Source organism: Haemaphysalis longicornis, unplaced genomic scaffold (genome assembly GCF_048455015.1).
Source record: "Haemaphysalis longicornis isolate Haplotype H1 unplaced genomic scaffold, Haemaphysalis longicornis Haplotype H1 scaffold_6, whole genome shotgun sequence".
Taxonomy (NCBI): domain Eukaryota; kingdom Metazoa; phylum Arthropoda; class Arachnida; order Ixodida; family Ixodidae; genus Haemaphysalis; species Haemaphysalis longicornis.
The window spans coordinates 26,981,782-26,994,199 of NW_027526407.1; the positions used below are offsets into that span (position 1 = coordinate 26,981,782).

At 48.7% G+C, this 12,418-nt stretch overlaps 1 protein-coding gene across 5 annotated transcripts in view; it reads right to left on the reverse strand.

Moving 5' to 3' along the window:
- Positions 1-6,309, reverse strand: part of LOC144141447 (rab-like protein 2A) — a 135,469-nt gene extending 129,160 nt beyond the window's left edge. For all 5 annotated transcript variants that reach the window (XR_013316605.1, XM_077673003.1, XM_077673004.1 and 2 more), the window contains exon 1: positions 6,020-6,309. Coding sequence is in view for 4 of the 5 variants with exons in the window: in XM_077673003.1 (XP_077529129.1) it covers positions 6,020-6,159 (140 nt within the window). In the remaining variant the exon portion in view is untranslated. The remainder of the gene's footprint in view (positions 1-6,019) is intronic.
- Between the last annotated feature and the right edge of the window lie 6,109 nt (positions 6,310-12,418).

Below are 12,418 nucleotides of genomic sequence, written 5' to 3' on the forward strand. Positions count from 1 at the left end.
TTTAAGCGCGAACCGACCGCGGCGAGAGAGCGCGATGCGAGCGCCCCACCTGTTCTTGCGCGCGAACTTAACGCGGCGAGAGAGGGTGTTGCGCACGTCCCCACCTGTTGTGCGCCCGAACCGAACGCGGCGACAGAGGGCGTTGTGAGCGGAGAGAAGGCGAGGAGGACGCGGGGGAGAGGGCGCACCTCTGGCCGACGGTTGAATGAGTCAAGGATATAAGGCACGTTCGTAACCTTCCGTTCTGTGTCGGCTTTGTGGCTCAGTTGGTAGAGTACCGTGCACCTTGCGCTCCGCCCGCAGAGTCGTAGGATCGAAACCTGGCGCCGGCAAGTATTTTTTTTTATATAGTGTAGGGGGAGCGATGAGGACGCGGACTACGGACGCCAACGCGGGTGACATCGTGAGTTACTGAAATGCTCTGCATTTAAAAGTCCCGCACGGGGAGGGCGATCCTATGGCAAGTAGGCGATCCACCTGATCGCAGACGCCAAGAGCAGGAAACAGACCTAAACCCTGCACAACGATTCCACATCAAAGCGCTGCCCCTTCCAAAAAACATGCACCCTAATATCCACGTAAAAAGAAGAAAGGCCAGGGTCAATTTCCTCCAAAAAAAATTCGAACATCACGATAATACGGTGTACGTCGATGCGGCGAAGTATGACGAAGAAACGGCGGCGTTAGTAGTGACCACCCGTGAAGGGGACATCATAGACTGCATCACCATGCGTAACACAACCACAAAGCACGCGGAGACCGGAGCCCTCCTTCTCGCGATTCGCTGGGGAGAACGAAATGGCCGCGGCCTCAACATCATCACCGATTCGCAAGCGGCTGTGCGAATGCTAGCGGCAGGAAGAATACCACTTGCACTTAGAAAGGTACTTCCGGAATCCCTCGAGAAAGTTCACAACGTTACGTGGGCCCCCGGAAACGAGGGACTGCCGGGCAACGAGGCGGCGAACAGGCGAGCGTGCGACTTCACTCACCACCCCCCTGTGACTGACGCCTTACGATACCCTAGCACCACTACGTACGGGGAATACCTACAAAATACCAGAAAAGAGCGGGCTGCATATCCAATCCCGCATCGCGAACTAACAGCAAGTGAAGCCCAGATGTTAAGTAAGATTCTAACGAACACCTTCATACATAAATCTCGCTGGCCGAAGATCTTCCAACGGCACCCTGACTACACAGAAGACTGCAGGCTATGCGGAGAGACTGCTACCCTCTTCCATGCCACGTGGTCCTGCCCACACCTCTGGGCAGGGGCCGAACACCAAAAGAACCTGCCACTGACTTCCCGTGCATCATGGGAGGCCGCTCTCGCCAGCCCCGACTTATAGATCCAAAAGGACCTAATCAGCCGGGCGAAGACGGGAGCAGAAGCCACTGGAGCCCTGGACAAAGGGCTCCACCTATGATTCTTTCATCCTTTTCTCCCCTTCCCCTTTCCTCCATCTTTATTTAAATAAAGCTTATTCAGTCAGTCAGTCCTAAGGTCCCTTAAAAAAATAATTCCCCTGCTTTCTCGCGCTGCGTCGACGCCAGTATCTGGCGAGCGACATTCGGCGTTGCTCGCGCGTCAGCTCGCGTCACCACGCGAGAGAACACCGGCATGCCGAGGCATTGCTGTGTAAAAAAATTGTAATTTGCTTCCGCAATGCCGAAGTATCTTCGGTGTTGTCAGGTTGCCGAGGAACAAAACGCGGATACGTCACCCAAAAAGGAATGAAGAAAAAAACTGCGGCAGTCGGCCTTTCTAGAAGGGGGTGAGCGAATTCTATGCAACAGCCAAGAGGTGAGAGAGGGCAGTATAATCTCATGTTCGCGAATGAAAAAAAGTGCCACGGAACGGCGCTCTGGTCTAGCTTGCTCGGTGCTCCCGCGATAACCTTCAAATTGAGCCTGACTGTACAAACTCCATCCCCTATTTCTTATTGAGAGATTGGCTTTGCGTTTATGTTTAGGGTTGCCAGAGTATGTAGCTAACTCTGTATTGTACCTTGAGGCATGGGTGCCTTCAGTTCTGGATCGATTTAAATCGGTAACATTTCTAAAACTGTTTCAATCTCCATTATACGAGGCTCAACCCATTTTCCTGTTGAGGTCTGACCTTTTTCGACGATTTACGTGGCCCCGATTTCAGCGTCCTCAATTGCGTTCAGGCATGGCTCCAGCCTCATCATGCAGATATTTTTCTACTCCAGCCCTATTCTGATAATTTGTCGCCTGTCGACATAAGCTTGGGCAACATTTTTCCTCCGCATGCGAAGTTATTGCCGGCCCAATTACTCAATCATTTACTTGAAGATCACTTGGCTACTCTTCATACTGATGTCATCATTGCCACAGATGCCTCGCAAAGTGATGAGAAGGCTGGGGTAGGAATATATTCTCAGTCTCTAGATTGGTCCTTCTCAATCAGGCTGCCAGACTATACCCCGATCTTTCAGGCAGAATTATTGGCGATAATCTTAGCCCTTAACAAACTACAGCACAGATTTGCGGGAGTGGTTATCCTTTCGGATTCTCTCTCCGTGTGCACTGCTCTAACAAATGATAAAGATTCTTCCCTTCTCAGGTCATTCCATTCATTCATTCCTTACCAGCTTCGCGAGATCCGGTTAGTGTGGGTCCCTGGTCACGCAGGGATAATCTTCAATGAACTGGCAGACCCATTAGCCAATTTGGCTCTTGGGGGTCCTGCCGTCGTGAATTGCCCAATTGACAGTTTTCTTTTGGGGGCGAGGTTCAGGCGCCTTCAAGTTTTACAAATTAATCGGTGAGATGCCCTTCGTTCATGCTCCGCCTATATTCACCTCTCTCACTTATGGAAGCCTCAATTCTGCGAATCTCGTAAATGTGAGGTCGCAATCACAAAATTTCGTTGCAGAATCCCCCCTTTAAATTTTTATATTCACAAAGCTGGTCAGGCGTTATCTCCTCAATGCCCTTTCTGCAAGGCCCCCGAAACTATAGAACACTTTCTTTTAAATTGCCACAGCTTTTCCTCGATGCGACGCACGCACTTTGAATACACGTTTAATAGGCTTAATCTCGCTTTATCTTTAACCGTTATTCTTTCCCTGGGTGCTTCCGTCATAGGATATTGCCACAGAGATGTTGTGATCGCCTTTCATTCCTTTGTTGGGGCGACAGGCCGGATGCCCTGCTAGATAGCTATGTCTTCATTGGCAACTTTTTTTCCTGACAATCCTGTTCTATCCAAAGATTTTTTTTTCTACTCTCAACATTTTTCTCGTACTTCATTTTTTTTTCTCTAAAATAAACCGGGTCACAGCCTAATTATTACAGGCAGCTTCTTGGCCAATCACCCGCGTGGGTACGCGCCATGACTTAAGGAACCAAGCAACCAACCAACCAAAGATTCGGGCGCTCTCTTCGTCTCCGACTGTCTAACGCCATGTTTTCTTTTTCCTTCAAGTATGAACCAACTCGGTCAGCAACAAGTTTTGTTAAACTGTAGCTGACGGTCGGTGCACCGGTTCACCACGAAGACGACGTTTTCACAGGCACGCTCAAAAAGCTTTGCAAACTCTTAAAAAAAGTTATTATCTGAAATAATGTTACAATTAATAAAATAAGATTTGCAATAAGTTTCCCCCCCAAAAAATTGATATTTTTGTTAACTACCAGCTTGTCCTGCAGAATACCCGGCAAAACCGTTCCTGCAAAAATACGCTTTACTTCCTTTTTCCTCGGCTTTAAAGCAGCCTGTTTTATTTTCCACTTATATAATAACACACCATTCTTTGCGTTTTTGTGGCACTGTGTTCGAATATATGGCCACTAAAGCGTTTCAATCCAAGCCAATGATGCAACTAAGGTGAGCGCATGATGTAATGGCGCTCCATGACTACACAGACGGTTTTGATGTGAGCCGCACAGACGCTAGCGCCAGGTTCATGTCCAGTGTATATTGTAAGGAACTCTATGAACTGTGGTAGTCTCAGTTTGCCCTCCCTGCTCTGCGGCTGCGCGAGAGTGGCGTCGTTCGAACGCGAATCAAATGTTACGCAGCATTTCAAGGCAGAAGTGTGTCCGAAGATGCCGTGTTGCTGCGTCTTCGGCAGTGTTCTTTACAAATGACCTCGTCAAAGTTAGCGGTGAGGCCGCACAAGCGGCCAACTGACAACACTGATAAGCACCAAAATGGCCGCCATGGCTCATTTGCATGCCGCAGTGACGGTACTCTGTATCTTATCTAGTGACACTAGTTTGGGGGAAAAACTGGACTGCGTGAAATTTGGAAGCTACACCAAACATGTGGCACATGCGCACAGGGTAGCGGCGCACTGAATCGTAACAGCATTCTCCGAGTAATGCTAAGCTCTTAGCTTATCAGACTTTTATCTGATCAGAAAATGAGTATGCGTCTGTAGTGTGCGACCCGCAAAATAATCATGGTGTTAACCAACTTCAGATGATCCAAAGAAAATGTCTTCGTTTCATTTACGGCAAAACGATACGGGAAGACTCCCACACGCAGCTTGATTGATTGATTGTAGGGTTTAACGCGCCGACGCAACGCAGACGATGAGGCGCGCCGTAGTGGAGGGCTCCGGATTAATTTTGACCACCTGGGGATCTTTATCGTGCGCCGAAATCTCGTACACACGGGCGTTTTTGCTTTTCGCCTCCATCAGAAAAGCGGCCGCCGCGGCCGGGAATCGAACCCGCGACCTCGTGCTCAGCAGCGCAACGCCTTAGCCACTGAGCCACCGCGGCGGGTCCCACACGCAGCTCATGAACGACCCTGCACACAAGGAGAAAACTAAATCGTTTATCGCTTCTTCACAACATACTATCTAAAAAAGGTTGTTTACCTATACCTGCATCCCTTGAGCTACTAAACACGATAAGAACGCGTCACGCACGCGTACATGCTAGAGAGCTTTTTTTTTTTTGTTTGTTTTTTTGCAGACTCGTTCACTTCAACATAGCTTTTCCCACGTACCACAGGAGACAGAAATTGACTTCCTGAGCCTATTCTAGCAGCTGGCAATTTCGTTGAAGCCTTAGAGCAGCCCTTTTCTTGTTGAGCCGATATTTTTGCTGCAAAACAGGGCTTGTTATCTAGTTTCATATCAGTGTGCTTGTACGGTTGATGGTTTCATTCTGTTCGGCTTCGTGATTTGTAGTGTCTATGTGCTGTTTTGTCTAATACATTTTCCTGGCAGTATCGCTGGGTTCATGTTTTCCTTTTGTTGTTGCTGATACCGACCAACGATCTATGCCCGTTTCCCTTTGGCCTAATTCTAGGGCCATTCTGGCCTGCAGTATCCTGAAACTACTAGGAAATCAATTGAGCACCCCTGCCGTGTTCGCATGTCATGGCGCCAACGCAACGTCCACCCTGGAATGCAGGCTACAGATGCCGGTACGCGTGAAATTCGGAAGCTACACCACACATGTGGCACATGCGCACAGGGTAGCGGCGCACTGAATCGTAACAGCGTTCTCCGAGCTCCTCCTCTAGACCCGAGCCTCGCAGCTGCGCACACCCGCACCCCCGCGCATTGCGGATCTCCCTGCAGGGCTGTCCCGCCTAGACGAGGTCGCGCTCCGACGCCTTTGCCCGTGGGTGGCCCTTACGCCGGCTGTGACCTCAGTGCCACGCCCCGTTCGAGTCGGCGTGTCCCTTCTGCCCCGCTCCTGTTGAGCAGGCCACAGCAGAGGGCTCCCCTGCCCTGCGAGACCTGCGCCTCGTGCACCGCGCCCGCCAGATTTCGCCGAGGGTATGATGCGGGCCCGCCCCCTGCTCCAATTTCTCCGGGAGTCTGGAGTGTATGTGTACACATATTTTTCTTTGTGCTGGATAGCAGACTTTCCCAATACAAAAAGTGCTCACGACGATGATGATGATTAGTCGGGCCCAACCAACTTGCATACGGGACTATTATTTTTACTTTGCGCCGTGCAGTTCTCATTCTGTCATAAGGCCACCACTATTCAGTGTTCTAACACAAAAAGCGCAGCGACGACTCACTTGGACTTTCCCACGGCACTGTCGCCGAGGCAGATCACCTTCAGCTTCAAGCAGCCGTGCTCATCGTCGTCGTCGGTGCCGGGATAATCCGCGCTTCCTGGCGACAACTTGCCCACGGGGCTCCGCCCCGCGCCGGCCATCTCCCGATATTGGCGAGCGTACGCCGACGACGACGCTTGGCATCCGACTGCGACATGCACTCCCCCGGGAAAGGAGAGGACGCCAAGTGCGACGCACCACGGGCACGAGAAACGCACAACAAATCGAAGCCGCGCGCTGGAGCGTGTCGCGCCTGTGTCCGATCGACTGCGCGATCACTATAGCAACGTGGGCCAGCCCGCGACGTGTAACGGCACGGGTGGAGTGGGAACGGCGGGGGGGGGGCACTAACCACTCAGCAGCCCGCCTCAACCGATCGCCTAATGGGATCAAGTGCGCTGACCGTCCTAACTTGCGTACTTTCAGTCCACTTTGCGGGGAATTTGCTGCAAGCTTCTCCTCTCTAGAAGCTCAGTGTTCTCTTTGTATTTCAAACAACTGCTTATTAAGAACGCAATAACCTTTAAAAGGTCGCTAAGGTGTGCGTAAAATCTAAAATTTTGAAAGGCGGCTTTTCTGCGAAGCATATCTTGGCAAAACCCGGAAGGCTTGTTGCCAAATTTTTGGAGTAGCTTTCCTTAATTGAGCCATTGGGTAGACCACTTCTGCCATAAAAGATGCAGAAATTCTGAGAATTTAAGATGTGCACATGTCTACTACAGCCGAAGCGTTTTTACGCGCCACCTTCGTTTCACTAACGTTACGTTTCCTTCCTGGCATTGAAGGAACAGTTGAAGCGAGACAGCAGCTTTTTCTATGTTTCCTGCCCCGACCCCCTGCAGGATAAACGCATCTTCGCGCGCAAAGGGCTTATGCGTGCAACTTGCCGGCGTTCTGCCTCAGAACGCTGGTCAACAAGCTAGTACTTCGAGCCCCGAAACGCGTACACGAAGCACTTCCTTGAAATCCCCGCGGACCAACGCAAGAAAAAAAACTCCTGGGCACCTCGGTAACTGAGAAAAAGTAAAGCATTACATCTTACGTCGCCCCCCCTCCCCTTCCTCCGATACACACACACACACACAATTCCGCAGTTCAGACTCACCGGAATCCGTGCGGCCCCATAGAGATGCCTCCGAAAGATGCGAACGGACACTATGTACCTTCTCAATGCCGAAAGAAGTCGATAGAGGTAGCACATGACGCACTGCGCAGAAGCAGCTCTGAATTCTTTCAAAGGGGACTGCAAAACAGTCGCGAAATTCTTCGCCCACGAAGATACGTTGCGACATTCAGCCCCAGTGAAGACTCAATCACGTACCGCGCCTTCACTGCTGCAGAGAACATGACCGCCCCGCTTTGAAGGGAGTGTTATCACGCACAAAATCCTCGCGGGAATGACATGTGGTAGGAAATGCACGTTCACTGGCTCAGGTCTTTTCGGTGCACGACGTTTCGGTACACGGACGATAGGCAAAGCTCTCTGCAATGTTTTGTGCATTTTACGTACAAATATTTTTTTCGCAAGGACTGATCATTTGTGATTTTCAGCGTTCTGCCACAAGGTATACTTTTCCTATACGGGGACAGTAAGTTGGGTCAGCTGGTCGAGACTGATCAGTCAGCGCTGTGTCATCATCTCTCCTTCTTGTGTCCTTTTTCAAAATTATACTTGTCGTACTTTGGTCGTGGTTTTATTTTTATATCGGACCAATTTCACCTCCCGCTGCCCATCAGTACTTTTCAATAGGTTTGCGATTTATCATAATGTGCTCTCTTAGTATGATTATTAGTTCCTTATATTAATGAAGTGCTGCAGTTGTATTTCTTCGGAGAAACATGTGGAGAAACAAAATAAAAGGCCTATAGGAACGGGAATTTCACGTTCTAGCTGGGCCTTCTGCGCCCACAAATGTACAAGCAAAAACAAAGCAGTGTGTTAGCGCATATCGCACGGAAACAATTACAAACACACAAAAATTAAGTCGCAGTTCGTGCGACAATTACGCAGCTACACACTGATGAATCCTGTAGTTATTACAAACCAAGATTAGCTGTTTCTCATTTGCAAGCATAAGCGCTGATCAGTTCCCAAAGCTCTTTTGAAAACCCCGCAAGCACACATGGCAGTGCAAAGGACGGTGGTGTCTGAACGTCAAATGGTTGCTCTTCATCTGTGTTGGTCTTCTGTGCTACGATTTTCCAAGCCCGTTGCTGTTGCGACGTTGTCATCCCACCGCTGACAACTCGGGTACGCCCTCACGCATACGGGAGGGCGTACCCGAGCCGAATTCCGTCGCCTCCGTCATGCGTGTGGTAGCGTGGTGAAGCGAGCGGCCACCCAATGTTGCTGCCTCGAAGAAGACCAGTCGCCGAAGGCAAACTTAACTTGTTTACTTCATGGCGAGAGGTGAGCCGAAGCCAAAGAACAATGCTCCGATGGGCGAGCTTACAGGACAGGACTCGAGCAGAATGACAGCATTGATTCACTGCTCAAACAAAAATGAACTACAGTGCTTTGGGGGGGGGGGGGGGAGGGGGGGGTCTTATTTATACCCAAAGCGCCAACGGTCCAACAAGCGTCCCCTCTAGATTGTGCACACGACACTAACGGCACAGCCACTCACAACACTGTTTCCAGAGTTCGTGAGCGGTCGTTAGTAGCGGCGCACGCTGAGTCCGAGAGAGGGGAAAGAGGAGGTCCCCGCAGCGGCTTCCGTGTCCTTCGGACAAGCTGAAGCATGCCTCGTCTGCCAACGCCGACGTTTGGATCGCGCCGATAGTGAGGCGCCAGCGATCCAGACGTGTAGCAGCTTGTTTGAATCCGTCGGCTGCAAGCGTGAGTCACCGACAGGGAGGCCTCCTTGAAAGGCGCACGTAGTGGAGGCTTCGCCACACAGCCGAGGAGTGTTGCGCAAAGTACTGCGGTGGGCTGATTCGTAACATCGCCTTAAGCGACACTGAAGTGATTTGTAAACATTCTGGGATTACTTGCGCAAGCTGTAGTCCGGAGTCCCTAGGCCATGTTTCGACCACTCTCGGTGCGTTTGCACGAAGGAATACGCCATTTTATCAAATTGTTTCGTTTTGTTTGTTGTATTTGATTCTTGGTAAGCCTTTTTGGATGGTGCAACTGGTGATAGGAAAGAGGGTAACAGTGGTGGGAGGATGTGTGTTGCTATTTCATGCAAAATAAAGTTGGAAGCTGCGCTCGTCTCGTCCTCTCTTCTCTTCGTCCTCGTCTTTTGCGCACTTATTCCTCCGTACATTCGATTTCGTACATTCACTCCCCCTCACCCCGACACCTCAACCTACATCGACCCAACATCCCTCTCACACGACACACTCTTCGAAATCGCCATTTATGCCACAAAAAGCGGCCTAGTACGGGCAATTTAGCAGTGGTCTGCACGACTTCTGAAGAGAACCCTTGAAGCCGGCATCATAAGAACAGTGTTCCGTCCTCCCCATTCCCTCCTCCCCGGCCCCCACCTGGCCTTTGGCCTTCCTTTATAATAAAGTTTACAACAACAACAACAACATGAACCAACTAGCCAGCAATCAAGTACTACTACGTTTACGCGACTTTATTTAGTAGAAAAATCAATTCTAAAGTGCTGTCCTCCTCTCTGCGTCCTCCTTGCCGATTTTCTATGACGTTTCGTGTGACGTTCCCTCGAGATGGCTTCGCTTGACGGCGGGTCATCGCGATTCATTCGCTGAGTTGAATTTAAGCTACGGCAAGATTTGCGCCTGGAAGAATGCGCCTTTAGCTTGCTACTTTGTAGATTGCATCAAGCTTAGTATAGGTCTATGAAGCCCAGGTAGCTTCACACAAGCGCACATGCGACGCTTCGTTCACTGGTTTCACGAGTAGAAAGACCTAAGACCATGGTACTGATGAATTTAATTCAACCAACTCAACTTTTATTGTAAGGCGTAAAAACAAGGTGCAGCAAGCACATTTTGCGCAGGGTGAACTAGCATAGAGTTCAGCACCGCGACAATACGATGCCTAAGGAATGCAGAGGCTAGAGATGAGACATCTGTTGTAATTTTGCGGGCGTTTGCTGCACGAGCGTTATTCAAGAAGTAGTCATCTAAGCTGCTTGGAATGCTGAAACGAAATACAAATCAGCAGGCAATATCCTCCCCGATAGCCCTGTGGTATTGGCCGAAACCATACGATCGGACTATGGTTCTAGATCACACTTCTGTCAAATGATCAATGATCTTAAAGATGTCTACGGCCAAAATGATTTTCGCCCTGACTGGTATCCCCTGCCTATTAGTCGTTCACTGTTGCCCCCGTTTTAAACCAAATGTACATAATTCTTCATTGTGTTTAGTTTTGTTTCTCACCTTGTATTCAACTCATTTGTATGTGTATATAGTCGTAAATATGTGCTTTCAATGTCACTCCCTACATTTACCTGTAGGGCAATAAATATTATGAGGAAAACAAAAAAGAAGTGGTAATGGCCGAGTGGTCTGGAGCATTGCGTGCATTGTTTCGCAATTACAAAAGTTCAAATTCCCGATAGCTCATGTTTTTTTTAGGTTGATTTTTGTTTTTGAGTAAAGTTTTCTATACTTAATTCGCCATTTTGCGTTGCAACCTTTATTCCTTCACGTGCGAATTAGAAGAATGCGTGCAGACTGACCCTGACGCGCTAGAGAGTTGCGTAAACATAAGCACCGACTGCTTGCCGGCACGGTGCCGATCCAGCCAACTTTCGGGCGGGTGCGAACACTCCAGCTACTGAACAGTCACGAGCCAGGAAAGTTCCAAAGGTGCGGGCAAAGCGCCTCGCATTCGAGCGTCTCAGGGTGACGCGGAGGGCGTTCAGACACTGCGTACGCCTCGGCTAGTGATCTTTGCAATTCTAAGTCGTGCTGGCAGGCCTGTATGACGCATTTTGCAGCTTACAACATGGCAGAAGCGCCGTATGTCGATTCCCGAGATATTGAGAATGCGCAGCCAACGATAACGCCGGGTGCCAAGCATGGTGTTTCACTGAACTGAATAACGAAACTAGTTGCAATTCCAATCTTGGGCATTACCCAATCACATCGCATCTCGAATGCGCGTTACTGCTGGTAGTTGTTGCGGCCGCCGCGGACTGCGCATGGTATTTTGTTCTTTCAGTCTTTATAATTATTATAATTATAAATTATAAATAATTATAAATATTATATTCTATAAATTATATAAATATAATTATAAATAATTATATTTATAATTAATTATAAATAATGCTTTATCGCCAGAATAAACGATGAAGTGTGTGTTTATTCAAGCCCGTCTATGCTGTGCAAACAAATACAGGTTTGACAAACTCACTTCAGTGTCCCGTTTTAAGAGGGCGCGGAGAAACAAGCTATCGTGTCGTGCATTCCAAGCGGCAATACTCTTGGGGCTGAACGATTTGTAAAGTTGCATTTGTGTGAAATGTGTTTAGGCAAGTCGGCACACGTGTAAATGGTGTTGTAGGAGGTCGTGAGGAGCTTCTCAAGGGCACCCCGTGTATATGCATATCGACAAACTACAATACGTGTACAAAAAAAAACCGACGCAAAACCGCAGCAGACAGCGCCAGAACGGACTTCTCGTTCAGGTGATCGCAGCCTTGTTTTGTACACGTGGGCCTGATGTTAAGCTAACATGGCTTCTCATGGCCAACAACAACAACAAAACCAGAGACAGCTTGCACGACCAAGGTTTCTGTTTTTACTTAATTCCCAACCACTTAATGTTAATCCAGGACTTTATATTCAGCCCCGCTTATCTCATTCAACTCGAAGCACCTATGAGCACAATCTAACTCCAATTTTTGCACGCACTAATCTTTTTAAGCACTCCTTCTTTCCCCGCACAATCGAGCAGTGGAATAGATTGCCTGTTGATGTGTTTTCGGCGCGTGATGTGCCGGATTTTGAAAAGCGTGTACTTTCTGCAATATTTTAAACATTTACTGTGCCGCTACTTTCCTTTGTGTACTGCTATCATTTCTGGTTTTTGTTAGTGTTTTATTTTTTTATTCTGTTTTTTCACACTTGTTTGACTGTTTTCAGAAATATGTACCAATTTACCGTGCAGGTTGATGCTTTTTTTACATAAATAATCCCTGCCCACCTGCTTGGTCTTCGGACTGCAGTATGTCCTAAATAAAAAATAAATAAACAATAATCAAATTATTGCTTTTTGTCTTTTTCGTGTCATTTTAAAGCTGGCTGTTCGACTACATTTGACTGCAAGCTCCGAAAACTTGTGTTTCAGCGAGGATGCGACTGCGTTCAGCGCAGCTGCTTCCCGACTTGTACGACCTCCTTGGTGCGTCAACCATTCGCAGTCAAAGA